The 25,730-nt window shown below is 39.3% G+C and overlaps 1 protein-coding gene across 2 annotated transcripts in view; it reads right to left on the bottom strand.

Moving 5' to 3' along the window:
• Window positions 1-25,730, bottom strand: part of CFAP54 (cilia and flagella associated protein 54) — a 360,575-nt gene that overhangs the window by 175,508 nt on the left and 159,337 nt on the right. For both annotated transcript variants that reach the window (XM_075856765.1, XM_075856766.1), the window contains exons 32-34: window positions 16,641-16,749; window positions 14,724-14,836; window positions 6,681-6,911 (exon numbers count right to left, since the gene is read on the bottom strand). In XM_075856765.1, coding sequence (XP_075712880.1) covers window positions 6,681-6,911; window positions 14,724-14,836; window positions 16,641-16,749 — 453 coding nt within the window. The remainder of the gene's footprint in view (window positions 1-6,680; window positions 6,912-14,723; window positions 14,837-16,640; window positions 16,750-25,730) is intronic.

The raw sequence follows: 25,730 nt of genomic DNA, 5'->3' as shown, positions 1-25,730 counted from the left end.
CCATTGAACTTCATACAGGCTTTTGTTAACACCTTACTAAAATGCGAATATTGTAAAATGTATACTGTTTTTGCTCAGTTTTAAAAAGAGCAATACATATCTAATCTTAACGAAATAACATCTATTTTCTTATAAAAGATAGTATAGAAAACCCAATTTTTCAGGGATTGAAAATGATACACCATGAGGCATGTTCATAGTGATTTGTTACAGAAGATTAAGTGAAATTGTGCAACAATTGCATTCAAACCATTTCTAAAAACATTTCAGATGCTGCTAGTTTTACCGAACACCATAATTTTACAATGCATTAGTCATTTAAGGGCACACAGTTTCCTGCAATATTTGTATTCCACAAAATGTAACAATTTATTTTATATTATTCTAAGGAGAACATTCACCCTAAGGTTCAGGTAATATAGAGAAACCAGATACATGTTCATTCCAAATTAGGTCACAGCTACCTTCACTCTACTTTGTCCTCAACTAGCTGCTCTTGTTGCAGAACAGAATTTTATATCCGCGGTGGCTCAGATACTGGCTGGGAGATGGGTTCATGCAGTCTTAGGGTATGTGCACACACACTAATTACGTCCGTAATTGACGGACGTATTTCGGCCGCAAGTCCCGGACCGAACACAGTGCAGGGAGCCGGGCTCCTAGCATCATACTTATGTACGATGCTAGGAGTCCCTGCCTCGCTGCAGGACAACTGTCCCGTACTGAAAACAGGATTACAGTACGAGACAGTAGTTCCACGGAGAGGCAGGGACTCCTAGCATCGTACATAAGTATGATGCTAGGAGCCCGGCTCCCTGCACTGTGTTCGGTCCGGGACTTGCGGCCGAAATACGTCCGTCAATTACGGACGTATTTAGTGTGTGTGCACAAACCCTTATTTATATTTTTCTTGTCAATATGGGCCTGTTCCCCTGGACAAAATTAGCACTATGTAGCTATTGTGTCACTCCTATTTTAGATTGTCAGCTCTTATTGGCAGGGAACTCTCTCTTTTTGTCTCGTTGTTATTTTGTATTGATTACTTGTAATTTTTTTTGTGTGTTACTTAACCAATTGTAAAGAGCTGTGGCATATGTTAGCACTATAAAAATAAATATTATTCTAAATGACCAGGGGATAAGACAAGTGTTTATATGCTCAATGCATATAAGACAATCTGAGAAGCATGAAGCAGACAGGAAAGGGACAAAGAAGGTTTAATGGGCATTCTAAAGTTGGCCATACACCTTCAATAGCTGTCTGCTGAATGTTCGTTCAGTCGATAGCTGGTCCTCCCGACCTCACCATACACTTCCATACAAATTCAGCTGAGCGTGCATGAGTTTTCAATGGCACGGCTTATCTAGCGGTGGCTTATCTCCCATGAGAACAAAGGATCGAAAATGTCGAAATTCAACATGACTGATCCTTTTATTCCCCGACATCTGATGAACCAATGTCAGTCAAACGTCTAATATACATTAGATCAGGGGTGGGCAAACTTTTTGACTCGCGGGCCACAATGGGTTCTAAAATTTGACAGAGGGGCCGGGCCAGGAGCATTTGGAGGGAGTGTTTGGGCCGGATATACTAAAGCATTAAATGTAGTGTGTGCAAACCTCATAGCACAGTAAGAACACTACAACCCAATTTATTAACTGTCTTTCAAATGTGAAAAATAGCCCTTATCAGTTAATAAATTTGTCTCAAGGAATATGCAAGATATGGCATTTACATACTATTTCGCAGATACTGGGAGGAGGAAATGTAAATAGATTAAAATAACATACGCACTGTGATTTATCAAGAAAAAAGTTCTGTTGACTCTGTAAATTAGCTGCCAACCTCTGAGCAGTAGCCGCCCGTTCTTGTGTTGACTGCTTGCTAGCATAGTTTGCATGCTTCGTGGCAAAGTGACGGCTGATATTGTACTCTTTGAAAACCGAAGGGCTTAATGGTGACGTGAAACGAAGTGAAAATTAAAGTGAAATAAAGAGAAATAAAGAGAAATACGCGCCACATTAACCCCTTAATGACCGGGCCATTTTGCACGTTAATGACCAAGGATTATTTTTTGTTTTTTCATGGTCGCATTCCAAGAGTCGTAACTTTTTTTTTATTACGTCGACATAGCCGTATAAGGGCTTGTTTTTTGCGGGACGAGTTGTATTTTGTAATTGCACCATTTTTAGATGCTTACAATATATTGATTAACTTTTATTAACTTTATTTTAGGAGAGAATTGAAAATAAGCAGCTATTCCAGCATTAATTTTCACGTTATAAATTTATGCCCTTTACTATGCAGCATAAATAACATGTTACCTTTATTCTACGGGTCGGCACGATTACGAGGATACCAAATATGTAAAGGTTTTATATGTTTTCCTATGTTTGCACAATAAAAACCCTTTTAGAAAAAAATTACTTGTTTTTGCATCGCCGCGTTCCAAGAGCCGTCATTTTTTTATTTTTCCGTCGATGTGACCGTATGTGGGCTTGATTTTTGCGGGCCAATGCGTAGTTTTCATTAGTACTATTTTGGGGTACATAGGACTTATAGATTAACTTTTATTTTATTTTTTATGGGGGGAATGGGAGAAAAGAGAGAATTTTGCCGTTGTTTTTTGGACGCCGTACATCCGGCGGTTTCATTAATGTGTTCATTTTATTGGTCAAGTTGTTATGATCGCGGGGATACCATATATGTGTATGTGTTATTTGTTTTGACACTTTTACTGAATAAAACCACTTTTTGGGCAAAAAAAGTAGTTTTATTTGATTTTGACTGTAATTATTTTATTTTTTTTCAACAAACTTTATTTAACTGATTGACATTTTTTTTTTAAGTCCCACCAGGGGACTTCACTATGCGATGTGCCGATCGCATATATAATGCTTTGGTATACTTAGTATACCAAAGCATTATTGCCTGTCAGTGTAAAACTGACAGGCAACCTGTTAGGTCATGCCTCAGGCATCGCCAAACAGGCAGTTGCGGAAGACAGACCTGGGGGTCTTTGTTAGACCCCCGGCTGTCATGGAAACCCGACGGCGACCCGCGATTTGTTTGCGGGGGCGCCGATCGGGTGACAGAGGGAGCTCCCTCCCTCTGTCAAACACATTAGATGCCGCTGTCACTATTGACAGCGGCATTTAATGGGTTAAACTGCCGGAATCGGAGCGCGCTTCGATTCCGGCAGTTGCAGCAGGAGCCAGGCTGTGTATAACAGCCGTGCTCCTGCCGCTGATCGCGTGGGTACACTGGCAGTACCCGCGCCATCACAGGACGGATATATCCGTCCTCCTGCGCGAACTAGCAGCTGCTGAGGACGGATATATCCGTCCTTCGGCGTTAAGGAGTTAACAACGGTCAATGTGTTTTGAGTGCGCCATCTATTGGGAAAACGTGGGCATTGCAGGGAAAGGGGAAAAAAAAGGAGGTTTTTACTATGATTTGGACAAGTTCGGCGGGCCGGATTAAAAAGCCTAACGGGCCGTATGTGGCCCGCGGGCCGTAGTTTGCCCATGTCTGCATTAGATGGTCAGCCGGTCCCACAAGAATCAGCAGATTTGGCTGATGTTAATCTAATGTGTATGGCCAACTTAAAGCCAAAAAATGGGCAAGAGGGAGATGCAGAGGAGGGCACTTTGGATGTATTTAACTGTATGTGACCAAGGATAGTTAATGGTGGTAAGGTTTCACGGCTCTGGTTTTGCAAGAAACAAGACCCAAATTGGAAGGACATCAAATTAATTTTGGAAGGGATAGATGATACACTACTGCTCATTCATTTTAATACATCCCCAGCTTTATTGATATCTCTGTTAAGGATAAATGTGATACGTGTGTTTTGCACAGAAAGTCTAGCTACTGTTTTAGGAAGGAATTATCAATTGAAAAACTATATGCCATGGTCACTATAAGAAATGCAGGGCATATTTTTCGGGAAATTGCTCATCCGAGGAAGGTTTCTCTTAGTGGCGTGCTTTGTACAAGGTATACACTGAAAACAAGTGTGCGTGATCAACCAAGATCCGGACACCCTCGAGTGACCAAAAACAGGAGGACAAATTTATCAGTGTGTTCCAAACAGGACATATTCAAAAACAGCTTGCGAGATCCGTGCTGCTCTGATAGAGACGAGGAATAAAAGCATGTCAATCACGACTGTCATACACTGCCTTGTAGCCAGTGGCTTGAATGGATGTGTTGCAGCCTGAAAATGTTACTTAGGCCTATTAATAAAAAGAAGAGGCTATTGTGGGCTAAAACCCACAGGAGCTGGACCACTAGTGCGTGGAAAAAGGTTCTTTTCACAAACAAATCGAAGTTTGATATGTTTGGGTCCAAGAGGTGGAAGTTCATCCATTGTGGGACAGTTGAGCGTATTCTTACTGTCCACATTGAAGCATAGAGGAGGTTGCAATATGGTTTGTGTATGTTTCGGAGGTGGTGCGGTTGATGACTTATGAAAAATCTAAGGAATCATGGACCGCAAGTGCTACCACAACATCCTGGTGCGCCATGCCATCCCTTCCGATACATGTCTTATTGGTTGTGGTTTCACACGACAGCAAGATAACGACCCAAAACCTCCTGTCTTTGCAAAAAGTATATTCAGTCAAAAGAACGACATTTGCAATCCAATTGAACTGCTTCGGAATCATGTGGACAGGTGTGTTCAAGATGTGCAAGTTACGAGATGAAACTTTGGGAGTTGCTACAAGAGAAGTAGGCTGCAATCGAAGCTGAAACTTTAGATAAGTTAAAGGAACAGTGTCACGAAAAAAAATTTTTTTACATCAGTTTGATTTTGGTATTTTATTAAAAACTTTTATATTTATTTGTGTGTTTGTGTTTTACTTTTTTTTATTTTTGAACTTTTTCTTCCCTATGGGGGCTGCCATTTTTTTTTTCCATTTCTGTATGTGTCGATTAACGACACATACAGACATGGAATACGGCAGCTACAGTCCCATAGCGAATGCGGCCCGTTCCATCCACTATGATGTACGCCGTCTGTGTGGGAACGGCACATGCGCTGCTCCCCAAGTTGAACTGTGCGCCGTCCGGCGCCATTTTCCTGTAGACCGGAAGTCGCGGCCGGACAGTAAGATTACTACTTCCGGTCGCGGCTTCCGGACTTGTGCACTTAGAGCGGCGGTAGCAAACGGAGCGGACGGAGCGGCGGCGACTGGAGCAGGTAAGTTATTTCTGTGTATGTAAGTGTTTTACTGTGTGTTTACTAGTGTATGTAAACCTACTACACTGTGTGTTAGCTCAAAAAATGGCGACACACAGTGTAGGAGGTTTGACCGTTCAATCCCCTCGTTTCTCCCGGCACTAGCCAGGATAAAGGAGGGGGGGATTCTGAGAGCTCACTAGAGCGAGTGAGTTTTCTCAAATTTTGCAGCATAAAAGCAATGTGGTTGCTTTACCTCATGCAATGCTGCAATTTTGGGAATTGCTCCATCTAGTGACCAGCACTGGGAAATATTATAAATTAGAATCTAATTTATAATATTTCCTGACTCGCGAAAAAAAATTAAAAAATTAGAACAATGTTTAATCACCTATACACTAATTGTTTAACTAAAAAAACACAACATTTTTTTCTAGCGTCACATTCCCTTTAACCGACAGAATGCCCCGCGTTTGCACTGCCGTGACAGCTGTTAAGAAAGGATACTTTGATGAGAGAAACATGTAAGGAAATTAAGGCTTAACTCATTTGTAAACAATCTTCATCAGTACAACAAGTTTACTTGCCTAAATACAGTAAATCCATATTCATCACACACTAGCTTCTTTTGTTCATTTCCAAAAATCGATGATTTGGGTGGTGTATTGAAATTGATGAAAAGTGATGTATATAGATTTGTATTTTAGTATTTCTCACTCTTGTAATAATGAGATTAAAAAGCATGTCTTCCTAAAATTACTCTCAGTTGCTCTCTTCAGTTGACTGGATAAAATTCCATTCAGCTAATTCTTATTTATAATTATTTATGGGAAAGCTATACTAATAATAATAATAACTAATATGGTCATGATTGTAGCGGTCACCACACCTTCCCAGAAACAGTAATAAATTACTATAGCAACTTCTGAATATAATTTTTATAATATAATAAAAAGAGTATAACTCAAGGATTTATATTTACAGTTCATTTTAGTTTTTGGGGTGATTGATACCCATAAATTATACAATGTATTAGAAGTCACCAAATATGAAACTACTTTTTACTTTAAATAATGTATGCTACAGAGAAAACTAGACACAACAGCTATATAGTATTGGAGAATGTCTCGATGCATCAATAGCGGCATACAAATTTGTGAAGACAGCATAACTAACAGCCCATAGTCTTAGCGACTGGCTAAAAAGAAGCACTGCAGTGCTACAGAATTACAGATATTGTGATCTGTGCTTTTGCCCATTAACAGACAGCAACAACAGGAAATAGAAAGGGTCACACAATGGCAATTTGTTCTTGCAGCATTAAAGGAACTAACAAGACAGCATAACATTTAAGTTGGTAAACTTGAGAACAGGGGCTACCATGTCTCTTCATTACTAGAGGATCTTACACTGGTCGTTTGTCTCTTGCTCAAAATGTGGAAGAATGCTAATGAGAGACATTTGTGAAGCTGCTCATGTGTTGTGTTAGGTTTACCTGTTAATGCTTTGCTCACTCGCCAGTTCTTCACTGCACAGCTGACTAAGCTTTTTCTTAAACAAGCTGAAGTGAGTTAGTCCAAGAAGTATATTCATTTGAGCTCTCCATGGCATCTCTTCTCTGCTGGTTTGGAAAAGTCTCTTACGTTTTATATATCTACCAACAATAGGTGTTAGCAGCACGAGCAAAGTTGCAAAAGCCTTTTTCTCAATCTCCTCTCTGGTAAGTCTAAAATGAAAAAAAAAAAAAAAGTATTAAATCTATAGTATAGAACCAGAGGAGATTTGTATTATAGTTTATCTTTTGTTAAAATGTAGATTCACCACCCTAAACTTATAAAGATTTTTTAAAAATTCATGTGGAGAGAATAAACTATATATACACACACACATATATATATATATATATATATATATATATATATATATATATATATGTGTGTGTGTGTGTGTGTGTGTGTGTGTGTGTGTGTGTGTGTGTGTGTGTGTGTGTGTGTGTGTATATATATATATATATATATATATATACACACACACATACACACACAGGCACACACACACACACAGCTAGATGAATCATTTCAGAACATTTTTCACCTTTAATATCACCTATAATCTGTACAGTTCCATTGAAAAACAAACTGAAATCTTTTAGGGTGGAAAAATAAAAATAAAACACAAAAAAAATGTTGTTGCATGAATCTGCACACCCTTGAACTAATACTTTGTTGAATTACCCTTTGACTTTATGACAGAATTCAGTCATTTTGGGTAGAAGTCTATCAGCATGGCACATCTTGACTTGGCAATTGTTGCCCACTCTTCCTTGCAAAAGCGCTCCAAATCTGTCAGTTTGCGAGGCCATCTCCTGTGTGCAGCCCTCTTCAGGTCTCCCCACAGATTTTCAATGGGATTTAGGTCTGGGCTCTGGCTGGACCATTCCAAAACTTCCATCTTCGAATGGTGGAGCCATTCTTTTGTTGATTTGGGTCGTTGTCGTACTGAAAGGTGAAATTCCTCTTCATCTTCAGTTTTTTAGCAGAGGCCTGCAGGTTTTGTGCCAATATTGACGGATATTTGGAACTGTTCATAATTCCCTTACCTTGACTAAAGCCCCAGTTCCAGCTGCAGAGAAACAGCCCCAAAGAATAATGCTGCCTCCACCATGCTTCATTGTGGGTATAGTGTTCTTTTGGTGATGTGAAGTGTTGGCTTTACGCCAAACATAACTTTTGGAATTATGGCCAAAAAATTCAACCTTGGTCTCATCAGACCATAACACATTATCCACATGCTTTTGGCAGACTTGGCAGGTCTTTGCAAAACAAAGCCGGGCTCAGCTGTTTTTCTTTGTTAGGAAAGGCTTCCGTCTTGCCACCCTACCCCACAGCCCAGACATGTGAAGAATACGGGAGATTGTTTTCACATGCACTACACAAACAGTACCAGCCAGAAAGTCCTGCAGCTCCTTTAGTGTTGCTGTAGGCCTCTTGGTAGCCTCCCGAACCAATTTTCATCTGGTCTTTTCATCAAGTTTTGAGGGATGTCCAGATCTTGGTAATGTCACGGTTGTACCAAACGTGATCCACTTCTTGATGACTGTCTTCACTGTGTTCCATGGTATATCTAATGCCTTGGAAATTCTTTGGTATCCTTCTCCTGACTGATGCCTTTCAACTATCAGATTCCTTTGATGTGTTGTAAGCTATTTACGGACCATGGCTTTTGCGGTCACATGCAACAAAGAAAATGTCAGGAATATCCTAATAGAACAGCTGAACTTTATATGGGGTTACTCAGAATTACTTTAAATAATAGCAGCTGTGTACTGAGTACTATTTAACATGAGTTTGAATGTGATTGGCTACTTCTAAACACAACCACATCCCCAATTATAAGAGGGTGTTAACACTTATGCAACCACATTATTTTTGATCTTGATTTTTCCCCTCTAAATGATTTCAGTTTGTTTTTCAATGGAATTATACAGATTATGGGTCACATTAAAAGGTGGAAAAAGTTCTGAAATGATTAATCTTGTACTGACTTTGTAACATGACAAAATGGCATTTTAACAGGGGTGTGTAGACTTTTTATATCCACTGTATACTAGTGCTTCTCAATGAATTAGAATATCATCCAAAAAGTACATTTATTTCAGTAATTCAATTCAAAAAGTAAAACTCATATTATATCGATTCATTACACACAGTTTGATCTATTTACAGCATTTTTTTCTTTTAATGTTGATGATTATGGTAACAGTTAATCAAAACCCAAAAATTTCGTGTCTCAGAAAATTAGATTATATAAGCCCAATTTCAATTATTATTTTTAATACTGAAATATTGGCCTACTGAAAAGTATGTACAGTATATGCACTCAATACTTGGTCGGGGCTCCTTCTGCATGAATTACTGCATCAATGCGGCGTGGCATGGAGGCGATCAGCCTGTGGCACTGCTGAGGTGTTATGGAAGCCCAGGTTGCTTTGATAGCGGCCTTCAGCTCGTCTGCATTGTTGGGTCTGGTGTCTCCCATTTTCCTCTTTAGGTCAGACGAGTTTGCTGGCCAATCAAGTACAGTGATACTGTGGTTATTAAACCAGGTATTGGTACTTTTGGCAGTGTGGGCAGGTGCCAAGTCCTGCTGAAAAATTAAATCAGCATCTCCATAAAGCTTGTCAGCAGAGAGAAGCATCAAGTGCTCTAAAATTGCCTGCTAGACGGCTGCTTTGACTATTTGTTCGGCATAGGGTGTATGGAGTTCTGTCTTTTTATTGTACGTGGTTTTAACCATTAATTGAAATATATCTGTTAAAAAAAAATTAATGAACAAAAATTTGGCGTAAGTAAAGTTGGCATATAACTGGCATACGACAAACAGAATTTATTGATGTATAGGACACATAGTATTACAATAAATGACACCAGTAACACAAGCTTTTAAATAAATTTGCCAGAAAATATGATATGTAGTATGTGTGAACATTTTATTCATCAAAGAGTCATTGCAACCTTTAGAAAAAGCCTTCGACAATGTAGGGTAGATATGGACTGGACATTAGCTGGCTGACAATTTCTATTATAGTTGAAAATGTCACACAAGGTCTACAATTTATCCCAATCATTTCAGCAATATTTTTTGCAACAAGCACAAACAAAAAAATGTGGCCAAAAAAAAGCGATGAATAGATTGATCTAACATTATTTCGTACTCATACTTTGTGTGCTATTCTCTAATCCTAAAAACTCCTGTACCAATTTCTATAATGTGCCCAATGTATTTATTGGGGGACCACATTTTCAGAGAGATTATTATAGAAATTTGGAGCAATACATGTATTTGAATTAGAGGACTATTATATATATATATATATATATATATATATATATATATATATATATATATATTCATTCAGGGATGGTGATCTTAAAAAGGTGGTTGGTGGAGAGAATTCGCTATAAATATATTATCAAATCAATAGTTGATAATTGTGTAAATAATGTTCTCATCTGCTTTCATCTTTTCTATAAAGCTGTTGCCATTTTTTGTATACATGCAGGTATATTCATTGTACATTTTTATGGTAACCTGGGATGTGTGCAGGACTTACTCTGTGGTGTGGAATGAAACAATGAATGTGCTGTTATTATTAGATGCATCTCCCGGATAAAAAGTACTAGTGGATAGAATATTGTAGCATTTGGTTACTATAGGCATCTGTCATAATTGGGCTATATGTTAATCTAGCACTAGTGAGTATATATAAAAATAATATATATATATATACACATACATACACACACATATATATATATATATATTGATAGTTTTGCTGTGCACCTCTCATTACTGTAGAGTACTTTGTGAAGCATCGTTCAATGCAAATTGCTATATGCTCCTATGCAGTTTCTAGATTAGAATGTTTCTATTTTAAAAGAAAAAACTTTAATTTTAAATTGCTACGTTCATTAGACTGATGCACTCAGACTGCGTTACGAGAAGACAACAATTCCACACAATTACATCTAATTACCCTAATGACTGTATAAACACATCATTCAAACATTATTTTAAATAGATATAATTTCCCCATGAGTGTATAATTGGAAAATGTTCACAAAATAAATGTAGAGTATTTTAACACAAGCACAAGTGTGCACAACATTTTTTTAACACTGAATATAAAAGTGACGTTATAAAAGCTTCTGTAAAGGTCTGAACTGTGTACAAGTAAGCAACTGTATGACATCTCTATATACCTTCCGAGTCATTTTGATCTGTAATATGACACACATTGAAATCTATGAGGCCCTACCGTATCTCTGTATGTCTCTAATTTCATGTGGAATATTCCATTAGATGGCGTACTAGAAGTAATGCTTCTAGGAGATGGTGCTGTTTTGAAGCACTACATGGCAGCACACATGGTACATGCATCTCCATAGTCCATAGAGACTCTGTGTGCTTGCATATGGCTCTACTAACTGGTATTGCTAAAATCAAACCCGCAACTTTTTCTATATTCACATGACTTGTTTAGTGTCATATATAAAATGATATTATTTGTAAATAAACTGGTTAAATGACAAGTGTGATTTTAATCTATAATTGAATAGCACTATCGCACATCAAAATGTGACTTCAATTGCACTGCCCAAGTAGTTATCTAGCACAGACCTAAAATAAAATAATAATAAGCTGTATTTACAGTAAACTTTGAAATAAAAAAAAGTAATGGGCTGCTGACTAACAAACTCCCCCAGTGGCTGATTATTATTGTTGTTGAACCAGTTTTAGTCTAGGCACATGTCCCCTCTCCCTAGTACACTATGCTCAATGGGTACCTGCTGGTGACTTAGACTTTTTTCCCCCATCTCTAAGGAGGCGTTTGCGTGCCCTGGGTTTTCCTTGCCCATGCGTGTACATGGACTAAACAGACTGACTCAGAACATATGAGAAATTTCCTGATGCGTCTGTTGGGCATGCGCGATAGAGTAGTCTCTTTAACACAACTGCCTTCACTTAGTCACAGGCATGCACAGTGGCGAATGGGAGACGCTGAGACCGAGGAATAGTAAGTCTACATTTGATAGCTTTTTTTTGTATGTTTAAATGTGCGTTTTTTAAATCAATCTCTTCACCTGGTTTTATTGGGTACTCTCTATCACCAGATTTTCAAACCCCTATCTCCTATTGCAGCAGATCGGCGCTGCAATGTAGATTACAGTAACGTTTATTTTTTTCAAAAACGAGCATTTTTGGCCAAGTTATGACCATTTTTAATATTTATGCAAATGAGCCTTTCTTATGTACAACTGGGGGTGTTTAAGGTTATGTCCAACTGGGCGTGTATTGTTTGTGTACATCTGGGCGTTTTTACTTGTTTTACTAGCTGGGCGTTGTGAATGGAAGTGTGTGATGCTGACGAATCAGCATCATCCACTTCTCTTCGTTACCACCAGTGGCGTAGCTATAGGGGTCGCAGCGGTCGCAGTTGCGACCGGGCCCCTAAGCCTGGGGGGACCACGGGCCCCCGTTGCCATACAGCATTTTTTATAACTAAATCTTCTGTGCCGTGAAGCCGGCACTTCCGGGTTACGGTCACATGGTACACTTAGTGTACCATGTGACCGTGTTGTCACGTGACACGGCTTCCAGACAGAGCAGAAGAGTCGGTGCGGAGGACTCCAGGTAAGCTGCAGTGTAATGTAATGTAATGTATTGTGTTGTAACGTTATGTATTGTAATGAAATGTATGTGATGCCTTGTAATGTATTGTGTTGTATGCGGTGGAGAGGGGGGGGGAGCGTTAAATCACAGCCCCCCCCCTCCTCCACCGCAAACTGCACAATACAGTATAGTACACATGAGTGTATGAGAGCGGGGCTGCGGCTGTGTAATACAGTCACTGCCCCGCTCCTGAGTCCTAACATGTGCGCGCCGTCAGGATGATGTGATGCGGCCGGCGCTGCACTAATGAGCGTCGGCACTGAAGACAGAACATGGTGGGCGCGCTACAAAACACCCCCATGTTCTGTCCTCAATGCCTGAACCGCCGCTCATTAGTGCAGCGCCGGCCGCATCTCCACATGCTGACCGCGCGCGCACTTATATCAGGAGCGGGGCAATGGCTGTATTACACAGCTGCAGCCCCGCTCTATAACGGCGGAGATCAGAGAAACCGCTCATCTCCGCCGCTCATCTCCTGAATGCTGCGATCAAAGCTGACTGCAGCATTCAGGGGAAAATGAGAAGGGGGGTTAATTACTATTAATGTGAGGCACATTCAAAATTCTTCATCACACCTCGTGCCTCACATCAGAAAATGGAAGAACTTTATTTTTATTTTTATTACTGTTGGCAAAGTAAACGAAGTATCGGTATCGAAGTCCAAATTTTGGTATCGTGACATCCCTACACTGTGGGTCGCATCCCCCTGGGGGTTCGTGAGTCACTCACCGAGGTCCCGGTTCCAATCAATGCTGGAGCAAGGAGCTGACATCTCCTTGATCCAGCATTCCCTGTGCCGTGAGCGGCTCGACGCAGGCAGGCGGGATGTAGCGACATCATCGCGCCTTCCTGCGCTGAGTCACTCATAGTACACACCGGAGGAGGCGAAGGATCCTCCACTCGACGTGGGAACGGGGATAGGTAAGTAATTATGCACATATGGGGGCATTATACTGTATGGGGGGGCTGATATTGGGGGCAGCTATGGGAGCATTAACTGTGTGGGGGCAGCTATGGGAGCATTAACTGTGTGGGGGCATTATACTATGGGGGCTGTTGGGCAAGGCGTCTGGGCATAGGAGCGTGCAGGGGTCTGATGATGATGGTGGTGCTGGGGAGGGGTAGGGGGGCCCAAGTTGAATTCTTGCACCCGGGCCCATGAGCCTTTAGCTACGCCCCTGGTTACCACCCAGCTTCTGGCAGTGCACAGACACACAGCATGTCCTCGCGAGATCACACTGTGATGTCACTCACTTCCTCCCACAGGAACTTCATCACGTCGGATGAGTGAGGACACGCTGTGTGTCTGTGAACTGCCAGAAGCTGGGTGGTAACGAAGAGAAGTGGATGATGCTGATTCGTCAGCATCATACACTTCTATTCACAACGCCCAGCTAGTAAAAGAAGTAAAAACGCCCAGATGTACACACACAATACACGCCCAGTTGGACATAACTTTAAACACACCCAGTTGGACATAAGAAACGCTCATTTGCATAAATATAAAAATGGTCATAACTTGGCCAAAAATGCTCGTTTTGGAAAAAAAACAAAACTTTACTGTTATCTACATTGCAGCGCCGATCTGCTGCAATAGGAGATAGGGGTTTGAAAATCTGGTGACAGATCCTCTAAGAATTGTACACCCACTAAATAGAACTTGTATATTTAACATTCTTTTTTTAAACACCTTTATAACGATCACTACACTATACTTCTGTCATGTAGTGTTTGAATTTAAGATCATTACCCGATTACTTGTATATTTTGTACTGTATCACTTAATTAGATTTGCTGATTGTTAATGACTGAGTCCTTATATACTCATCACATTGTGTGTGTTCACATGCTTGAGAAAGGTCCTATTGGATTGAAACGTTGCATTTTTTGGTGAATAAATTCCTCCTTTTTTTGGATGTGCTGTCTCGTGTCTCTATTTGGATTACATCAAAGGACTTTGGATCAGGTTCTGTTGAGGCTTGCACGCATATAATCATATATCTGGTGCTGTGATATTCCATTGTTTTGACATGTACTGGTTAGTCCTCTCACCCCAAAAACCCTAACTAGCAATTTAAATATATATACTGGCTATCTAGACAACCCAGATATGACTGCCTTCACGACATTACTTATCACAGTACTAAATTCAAACATTGTATAAAAATAATTCAAACATAGTTCATCAAAAATTCATCAAAGTAATACATTTATATAATTCTTAAAAAATTCATAAAAAATATATCAAAAACAAGTCGAGTAAACTTTCACCCGAACTGTAACAAAGTATCAATATCATAATAACCTGTGAGGTTCCACATTCCGATTCTTCTTTTTCTGTTGGTCATTAACACTTTCCAATTTTTTTTTAGAAACATTCTGTTTTTTTATTTGTTTAAGTTCTGAAGGTCCCAGGTCCTTAAATATGAGAAAAATGTATATTTTTAGCAAAGTGGTGATTTCAATTTACAAGAATACTTAAAAAAGGAAAGTGAACATAGTAACATTAAATATAAATGTCTTGAAGTAGCTCGTAAAGTCCAGACGAATGGATGTCAGTATGGACGGCACTCTATCAACAAAGCAGCGGGGTTGCACAGAGGCTGGGAGAGGTAAAACATAAGAGAACTTGATGGGTAAGTATAATGCAAAGTTTATTGTTTTCAATGTTTTCTGTTGTCACAGAACAGCCTTTAGGCTGGATTCACACAGCGGTTTGCTACGTTTTTCATGACGTTTTAATGCCTTTTGTTATGTTCTTTTTAGTGCGGCCAGATGTTACATTAAAGACTATAGTGAAATATAAAATGCGGTACATACAACTGCGTTTTAGTTTGTGCCGTTTTTGTTGCTTTTTTATGGCTAGTGGTGTTATTTTTTTAAAACGCAGTATGCTCTGTGGTTTTTTTTCTGCCCTATTTCCCATAGGTTTCTTTATAGGACTTTAAAAACGATAGTACAAAAAAAAAATGTACTGTACAAAATGACACCAAATTAAAAAAACGCCACCAAAAACGCTGTTACATTTTACAAAACGCTGGCATTTTAACGTTCATTTTTTCTTGCAGTATTAATGCAAGGAGGCCTAAGGGTATGCTAATATGTAACGGATCATGTGTTCCCCCTTACTTTCTCTGTAAATCCGACATTACCCGAAATGTATGACGCAAGATGTTAAACATTAAAAAAAAAAAAAACAACATATACTTCCGATGGATGCTATCCATCAGTCTATAGACTCCCATGTTAAAAATAAAAATAAAAAGTACACATCCCAGCCATCAACTAAAAAAACAAATACGTTAAAAGTATACTTTTTTTTTTTTTTTTTTTAACATGGGAGTCTATGGGCGACGGATGGCTTCCATCAGAGACATCCGTCGTCCATCCCTCGCCCACTGACGTCCATGTTAAAAAATTATACATTTGATATATAAGTTTTTACTGGATGGCTGTGACGGATGCCCTTCCTTGGCCATAGACTCCCATGTTAAAAAAAAAAAGCATATGTTTAACATATATACAGTTTTTTACTACACGGCATGAGATTGTATTGAACTAGCATCAAGCAATTCAAGAAAATGTAAGGGTGGACACATCTGTACATCTAAATGGTGTTGTTTCTGCAGCACGTGCATGAAATTTTTCTAAACTCATTCAATGTCTGCAACATATCTGCCACATGTGAATATACCCTTAATCTTAAATGATAAATATTGTAGTCAAACATGTTTTTAATCTGTACATAACCATTTCCACTTTATTATGATACCTATAATGAAGCTTTAAAGCAGATCTGTCACCTGAATATGCTGCCATATTTAAGAGCAGCATATTACAAGCACGGATCCACTCTACTATTAGTCCCAACAGCCCAAAGATAATATTGTTTAATTTGGCTAATAGAGCCAAACAAAGAATACAACGGCCTCATAGTTATAGGTCTGCTGTATTCAAAAATGAAGAGCTCCCCCCTGCCTCTTTGTTAGCTGCTATTAGCCAAACGGCACAATATTTTTTTGCCCATTTGGATTAAAGTTGAGCGGTTCTAACTCCAAACTATGTTGCCCTTATAGGGCAGTATATACAGGTGACAGACTTTCTATATGAGGTTTCTTTTTTCACGTACATAGAGAAAGGTGGTTTACTATCAGGTTATATGCCTCTCTATGAGGTTTATTTTTTCACATACATAGAAAAAGGTGGTTTACTATCGACATACCTTTTGATATTCAACAAGTACTGTGGTGTATCTCCTGAAGGAATCACGTGCTGCTTGAACATCAATTGTTTCTTCACTTTGCTTGTTTCCAAAAACATTCTCATTTCTCCTAAATTGATAAAAACATTGTTTATTTTATTTATTGCAGGTTTACGCCTATTGTTTGAACAATTTCTTGCTATTCAAAAAAATATTACCGCACATGTTCTTACAAAATCCTGTTGATGTGAACATAGAGTATGAGCGTATCAACAAGTATTATCAAATGATAATGCATTAAGTTGTCCATTTGTTAGGCCTCATGCACACTTCCATCACCGTTTTATCGGCCGTTTTTGACGGATCCGTGTGTCCGTTTTTGTTTCCGTGTGCACTCCGTTTCCGTTTTACACGGACATTTTGCTTCCGTTTGGCTTCCGTTTAAAAAACGGATGTGAACTTCATTTGAACTTGTCACATGTCCCAGGAAACACCCATAGAATGTTTACAAGAAGTTTCTGGTGCTGTTTTCTGTAGCTTTCAGAGCATAGAGAACAGTTTGAGATTACTCTGCTTGGCTTACTTTGGTTTTTTGGAGTGAAAATATGAGCCTATCTTCAGGAATGAATGTTTACTGTCGTCTGTGAGTCGGAACTTTGGCCCACCCAGCTGTTGCTATGGCAACGGCTCTGTCAAAAACGGACGGCACACGGAAGCCTTCCGTGTGCCATCCGTTTTTTTTCACTGACCCATTGACTTCTATGGGCCACACGGTCACTGAATCACTGAGCAAAGTAGGACATGCTCTACTTTGCACGGAACGGAACAACGGATCCGTTTAAATAACTGAAGTGTGCATGGGGCCATTGAAATGAATGGGTTCAGGGTGCTATCAGTGACAAAAACGGATAGCACCCTGAAGTAAAAAACTGAAGTGGGCATGAGGCCTTATAGTGCAAGCTTTTAACAGTAATAAAGAAGACAAAACCAAATATAACCAATGGTTGTGACTGGTACTGGAGGTCAGGAGAGTACATAGAGGTGAGAGGGCATAAAAGTAAAGATTAAAATTGGGCCCCCCTTCGAGTTCTTGTTAACACTAACCCACCTCTAACCACCTGGGACAGAATGACTTTATGCTTGTTTGTTCCGTTTCTTCTTCCAGTGTTCCTTGGGTTGGGCCTGTGAGGAGCGGATCCCTGCACAAGTTCTCACCAACCACTAAAATAAGAAATGCAGGCAAGGCACTCTTGCTGGTGGGTGGCCATAAGTAAAGTTTAAAGGCAACTTATTATATTACTATGCATAAATCCAAATTTTAGATTTTCTCAAATGTTTTTGTTTAAGTAGCTTGTTAATTTAAGAAGGTTCCAGTAGAAATTCTTTAGCGCTGCAGCTTCCCAGTAAGGACATAATTCTGAAAAGATGATAGAACCCATTATAAATGTAAGAGTCTATTTGTAGACCCTTCTATTTAATTATAGACCCTTTCTCTCACAGAGCCATGCTATATGGTTAAGGGTTTCTTCTGCTTTTATGGGCATGAGTTTTCTTGAAAAACTGTCAGTGCCATCCAGAATAAAACTTTACTTTGCTATTATTTCACTGAATAAAAATAGAATTACATTACAAATTAATACCCTGTAATTCTTGTGCAGGGAGAAAAAGAAAAATCAATAAGCAGGTGGTTGTCAACATTTCATTCTCTTTGTACTACTGTAAGATGACAGTTTATTGATTCAAATCTATTTCTCGACTTCAATTTAGAAATCAATTTCACAAAATGAAAGCAAGACCCATAACCTGAAGAACACCCTTTTTTTTATTTTTTATAATAGATGCATATATTTCAAAATGCGCAACCCTCCAAAATAATAATTGTATTACCTCATGTCACAAAACTTCTTCCCTGTTACTACACAAAATTAATGGTATAAATTAATTTGTTACCCATTGCATGAAAAGTCAATGTCCTGTAACTAAATTCAGTCTGGTTCTAATTTTATTTCAATTGCAAATACTCCATCTGTGTGTTAAGAACACAGATGGACTTTTGGTAGAACCTTAGCATAAGCAAAACACGTATTCCTTTTTTCAATATATAACTAGTTATGAATAAAGATACAATTTCTTGTGAGAGAGAATACAAAACTGTTATTAATCCAGTTCAGGAAATGATGACCAAAAATAGTTAGAATCTAAGTGCATTACTGACAAATAAAGTAAAGCTGTTCAAGCAAACAGTACTGTAGTCCTCAAAGTCCAGGATTTTCTTAAAATTGCACAGATGCTTTAGCCTACAGTATGTTCACACTGCATTAAGGTCTGTACATTTTGTGTATATGCTGTGAAATACTTTTAATGAACACACTGAATATATGCTGAATGTATTCATAGGATATACAGGCCTGGATGTATGGCGTTATGTCCCGCTATAAACATTTTTAACGGAGTTTAACAGACGCAATCAAAGATATTCAAATCTCACCAGAAAATGTATTTAAAGGCAATGTGTTGCCAGAAAAACATGTTTGTTTTTTTAAATTAAACATTTAGTGTGTAGGTGATTAAACATTGTTCAAATTTTTTTTATTTTTTTCACGAGTCAGGAAATATTATAAATTAATTCGAATTTATAATATTTCCCATTGCTGGTCACTAGATGGAGCTATTCCCAAAATTGCAGCATTGCATGTGGTAAAGCAACCACATTGCTTTATGCTGCAAAATTGGGTAAAAAGCCCTCGCTCTAGTGAGCTCTCAGCATCCCCCCCCTCCTTTATCCTGGCTAGTGCCGGGATAAACGAGGGGTTTGAACGGTCTAACCTCCTACACTGTGTGTCGCCATTTTTTGAGCTAACACACAGTGTAGTAGGTTTACATACAGTAGTAAACGTACACAAACACGAACATACATATAAATCTCTTACCTGCTCCTGCCGCCGCGGCTCCCTCCGGCCCGTCCGCTGCCGCTGGTCCAAGTGCACAAGTCCGGAAGCCGCGACCGGAAGTAGTAATCTTACTGTCCGGGCGCGACTTCCGGTCCACACGAAAATGGCGCCGGACGGCGCATTTCAAATTGGACTGTGTGGGAGCGGCGCATGCGCAGTTCCTACACAGACGGCGTACATTGAAGTGGATGGGAGCCGTTCGCAGTCCCTATGGGACTGTGGCTGCCGTATTCCATGTCTGTATGTGTCGTTAATCGACACATACAGAAATGGAAAAAAAATGGGAAAAAAAATGGCAGCCCCCATAGGGAAGAAAAAGTGTAAAAATAAGAAAAAGTAAAACACAAACACACAAATAAATATAAACATTTTTAATAAAGCACTAACATCGTTAACATATTAAAAAAAAAATTGTGACGACACTGTTCCTTTAACTGCTTACCGAGCCCGCTCCATAAGATGAGCGTGTCGGCTGTATATTACAGCCAACACGTCAGTGCAACGAGTGTGATCCCGCTCAATTAACCCCTTAGGTGCCGCGTTCAATACTGACCACGACATGTAAGCCGTTAGAGCAAGGAGGGCGGCCCCATCTGATGTTCCATCATCCCCCTGTGAAGCAATCACGGGGTGCTGATGGTTGTCAACGCAGCCTGGAGGCCTAATGACAGCCCCAAGGTTTGCCATCTTTGTACTCTGCAGGGCTTAATAGGAGCCTGTCAAAATTACGATGTACTGAAATACATTAGTATTGCAGTATATCGTGCAAGTGATCCAACGATTGCTGGTTCAAGTCCTCTAGAGGAACTAATATAAACAAGTTAAATACAGTAAATATTTTTATATATATCAAAATAAAAATATTCCAAGTAAAAAAAAAAAAAACTTTTGCCCAATGTAAAAAAAAAAAACATTAACAGAGTTGCTGTGTCCGTAAAAGACGGAACTATGACAATATAGCATTATTCAAACCGAAATTGGGAAGAATATAAACTACAACTCACCCTGCAAAAATAAGTCCTCATGCCGCTCAATCGACAGAAAAATAAAAAAGTTATGGCTCTCAGAATATGGCGAAACAAAAAAAATGTTATTTTTAACAATTTATTTTTTCCTTATAAGGGTACGTCCACACATAGCGTAAATACTGCAGATTTTCCTCAATGGATTTCATTACAGAAGATCCGCAGCGTAATACAGTATCAGCCGAGTGGATGAGACTTGAACAAATCTCATCCACACGCTGCGTAAAAAACACGCTGAAAAAAACTTTCATAAATTGACCTGCACTGCAGCAAGTTCATTTATGCTTCGGAATCGATTTACCCATTGAATTGGTGCGTTTTTTTTGGCTGGAATTTTCTGGGGGGTCCAGGGCGGATACGCTCTGTACATTTACGGAGCGTATCCTCCCTATGTGAACATACCTTAAAAGTAGTAAAACATGAAAAAAATATGTAAATAAATACAAATATATAAATTTGGTATCGCCGTAATCGTATTAACCCGCAGAATAAAATAAAGTGGAGTGCTTCTTTAAGAACACATACATCTTTTTACCCTCTGCCCTTCAATTCAGGAGTATTTTTGACATTATATATATATATATATATATATAATATATGAAACAGAGAATGCAGTTTAATGGCTTTTATTTGAAAGATTAGATTTCAATTTTAGGGCTTACACATGATCAAACTGTGAATTTTTTTGATAGGCCAATCCATCAGTCTTGGCAGTTATGTTGTTAAAAAAAAAAATAGGGAACCTGGGGCTATTATTTCTAAAGATCCATGAACAAAATGCCACTGCATTGGGGAAGCCTAAGAAATATTAGTAACGTGAATGATTTATTAGCCCAAAAAAAAAAAACACTATTGAAGAAACAAGAGCTCAATTCTAACCTAGTGTTCCGCACAAGACAGCTAATAGACAAACATATTCTGCAAAAAAGCTTTTCGTTAAAGACAATGCTTATAACGTTTCTAAAGAAATGAACATTGACTGTCATAATAATGTGAAAAAGATCAAATGAGGTAGATTTATGACATTATCAATATGATATTCAAAGTGTAAGAATGAAAAATGTGAAAATGTTTTTGGTAGCTTACTCCTTATCAGTATCTTCCGTTTTAGGGCGACTGCAGCATCTGTGCTACTACTGTACGTCCTCATGATAACACTTCCTGACGTATGTTGGCCTTGGTCAGCAATGTCAAACGGACAATGGGGGAGCGCTATTAAAACTGAAGAACCACGTAAACCGTGCAGCCGGTTTCCCTTATCCTGTTGATAAATCTGGCGTAGACTAAAAACAATTTGAGGGGCTCAAAGTTGCGACATATAATAGTGTCTAAATATTTTATAAATCAGTCACGCTCTGAACCACGATCCGCTTTTCCCAATACATTTTTATGTGACAGAAAAAAAAGTGGCACAGGGGCTTCATAAATACGGTATTTCGACCCAAAGGCCATATTTTTCAACATATTTATGCCACTAAACATAAATCTGCCCCATTGTGTGGATCCACACTAACCTGCACATATACATGGTACTATAAAATATCTACGTGATACTTAGGATAAGATAAGATACAGGTCTATCAAGTTCAAATCATTCTTGCACCTTGTTCGTCTCACAGGAGGTTGGGGAAATGCTTCCTATTGTCAGAAAGGCAATCTTGGTTATTTTTCCAGGATCAACATAACACTCCCCTTTGCTAATGATAACTCTCAATACATGTCTAGGCTTTTTATTCACATACAGTTTTTGACTTCTAAGTTTGACTGTAAAGAACCCTTTCCTAGAATGATGATAGAAACCCCCCTTTAGTCCACACATAAATTATGTCCCCTGGTCTTATTTAAAGTTTTTGGAATGAAAAAAAATGTAAGTCAATTCTTTGTATTGTATTTATTTATAAATAAATATTAAGAACATCTCTGAAACAGAATTTTCTATTTTTTTATGCACTCTAAAATTGTACTCCGTTTTGCAGCTATGCAAGTCCATAAAGATGTGGACATTGATATTATTGGGGATATGACAGACTGAACAAGTACACAGCACAGAGTGGCAGTGTCACCATGAGGGCACAGAAGTTATTCAGCCTAGGTCATCATGTGCACTAAGGGACTTTTTAAATATTACTTCTAGATGTCATGCTTAAATGTCAGAACTGGAATAAAGAAGAAGTAATAGAGCAAGCTGTCTTCCTTGCCCAGAGGTCCTATTGGCAGGTAAGGCATTAGTGCAGGAATATGAAGCATTATGTCATAAGTTTATTGTCATAAGCCTAAGTATAAAAAGTAAAAACAGAAAAATGCACAAGAGGATAACATGTTGATGCAAATTAGAATAACAGTATAAGTTATAGAAACAGTGTAGCTCAGCTAATTACACTGTTTCCGTAACCCCTGACCATGTAATCAGGAAGTGGCCGGGAGTCAGCATGAGCACAAAAAGCTAGAACAGTAATAAACAAGTAGGGATTAGGGGACCCGGTTCTAGAGATAAGTGCGGGTCCCGGAGGTGGGACCTGCATCTATCTGATATTTATGACATATTCTGTGCATATGTCATAAATGTCCCTCATGGGAAAACCACTTTAAATTTCCTTCAAACAAACTGCATAAGTCACTAGTGTAAGCGAATATAAGAAATGTTAGTATATATCTTAATAGAGAAAAATACCTCTTTCTCCACTTATCAAGCTCATTTCCTCCCCACTCTTAACTGTTCACTCACTCTAAAAGTACTGCTGTTTCCGTCTCCGCAAGACAAGATGGACTATCAGCTCATTGAAGGATTTAGGTTACATGCTCTCTATGGAGAGGGGATGAAGTGGTGGGAGTAGAAGCAGAGTGTGTGAGTGTGTGAGAGAGAGAAGCAGGTAGACACGCAGACGCTACAGTAGTTTCTTAATAAGTGTTATATCTCACCCCAGTGCTGGATTCACAGCTACACTGCTCATTACTGCTTTACGATGTCATTTATGCTGCTTCTAGTAAGTGCTATATTTCACCCCACTGGATTAACAGCGACTCTGTTCAGTACTGCTGTAAAGGACAGGGCAAATCTTAACCATAGGTCAAATGGTGCACTTGCACCGGGCCTCCTGGCAACGACACGATTTTCAACTGCATCCAATACCTCAGGAAGCGGACACAATAGAAAACTATGGCGGAGCAAAAAACCATCGGATCCCTGCACAGACAGTCTCAACAGGATGAGAGGCTGGGAATACAATGGTGGAGCAGAGAGTCATCAGATCCCTACTCCACCACTTACACTGTGACACCTGTTGTGAGCGGCTTGGTGCAGACAGGCATAATGCAGTGACCTAATAGTACCGGTCTGTGCCGAACCACACACTGCATAGAACGGAGGGGACCTGCAAAGGGATCTCTTCCATTTTCCGTTGGAACAGGACTAGTTTATGTTACTATTTTCAGGAGGCATTATAGGCGCATTATACTGTGTACATATGGGGTCATTATACGGTTTATGGAGGCACTATGGGACATTATACTGTGTGGGGGCACTTTTGGGGCATGATACTTCATGAGGGGGCACCATGGGAGCATTATACCTAGTGGGGAGGCACTATGCAGGCATTATATTTTGTGGGGCGGTATGATACTGTTTGAGTGGGCCCTATGGGGGCATTATACTGTGTGAGGAGGCACTATAGGGACATTATACTGTGTGAGGAGGCACTATAGGGACATTCCACTGTGTGGGGAGGCACTATAGGGACATTATACTGTGTGAGGAGGCACTATGGGGGCATTATACTGCGTGGGGAGGCACTATTGGAGTATTATACTGTCTAGTGGTACTATAGGGGCATGATACTGTGTGGGATGTCTAAGGGGTTTTATACTGTGTGTAGGGCACTATGGAAGCATTATACTGGGTGTGGGGGGCACTATGGGGGCATTATAATGTGTGGGGGAATGATGAGCACATTATTTTACCTCTTGCTGGAAATGGGGGCCCACTCATGACATATTTGCACTTGGCCCACCAATGTGTTAAAACGGCACTGGAGCAGGATGTGATCTTTATGTGTGCAATGTATGGAGACATGATAGCAGCTAGGCACACCTACTAGCTCAGAGAAAACTGAGGCTTAAAGATAGAGCCTGCAGAGGTGAAAACTGCTTATAAATGCCAGACAAGTAATCTAACAAGAAATAGTGGTATTAGCTTAATCTGAAACGATAGCTATGATTCAAATCTTAGCTACACTTTAACAGGTTCCCGACGGCTGGCTGTGTTTTTATGGCCAGCGGGTCAGGGTCTCTGAAGTCCGCCGTATAGACTAATGTTGCCAACAGCCCTGGATACTGGGCAGAGTATCAGGTACCAATACTTTGGTCCCTGAACATGTGATCGCTGTGAAAATCGATCACAGAGATCAAATGCATTTCTATGCAAAATATAGTGTGCAAGCGATCACGTGCACACAGCCCTGTGCCCACGCTGTTACCAACAGCTCTGGGCACTGGGCTGAGTATCAGGTACCAATCTGTTGGTCCCTGAACATGTGATCGCTGTGAAAACCACAGTGATCACATTTGTTTTTATTTTGAAACTTCAGGCAGCAAATCTCCTGCCTCTTTTCTTCTCCTCACACATTGTTTCAGTGTGAGGAGAAGAGGAGACTTAGAGAGAATTGCTGCCAGAGTAATACGGTGTCAAAAAAAAAAATACATTGTTTGGATAGATAGATAGATAGATAGATAGATAGATAGATAGATAGATAGAGCAAACGATATCTATCTATCTATCTATCTATCTACCTACCTTTCTATCTTTACTAGAATATTAGAATTGGCAGGCAGGGAATATATATATATATATATATATATATATATATATATATATATCTCTCTCTCAATAGTGGTTTATTCTCTTTGTTAGCGCTAGTGCAGATACATAGTCTGTCTGTATGTATGTATGTATGTATGTATGCATGTATGTATGCATGTATGTATGCATGTATGTATGTATGTATGTATGTATACACACACACAAACACACAAACACACAAACACACAAACACACAAACACACACACACACACACTACCGTTCAAAAGTTTAGGGTCACTTAGAAATGTCCTTATTTTTGCAAGAAAAGCACAGTTTTTT

This window comes from Rhinoderma darwinii, chromosome 3 (genome assembly GCF_050947455.1).
Source record: "Rhinoderma darwinii isolate aRhiDar2 chromosome 3, aRhiDar2.hap1, whole genome shotgun sequence".
Lineage (NCBI taxonomy): Eukaryota > Metazoa > Chordata > Amphibia > Anura > Rhinodermatidae > Rhinoderma > Rhinoderma darwinii.
Note: the sequence above shows the minus strand (reverse complement) of the source record. Positions and strands in the feature narration are given on the sequence as shown.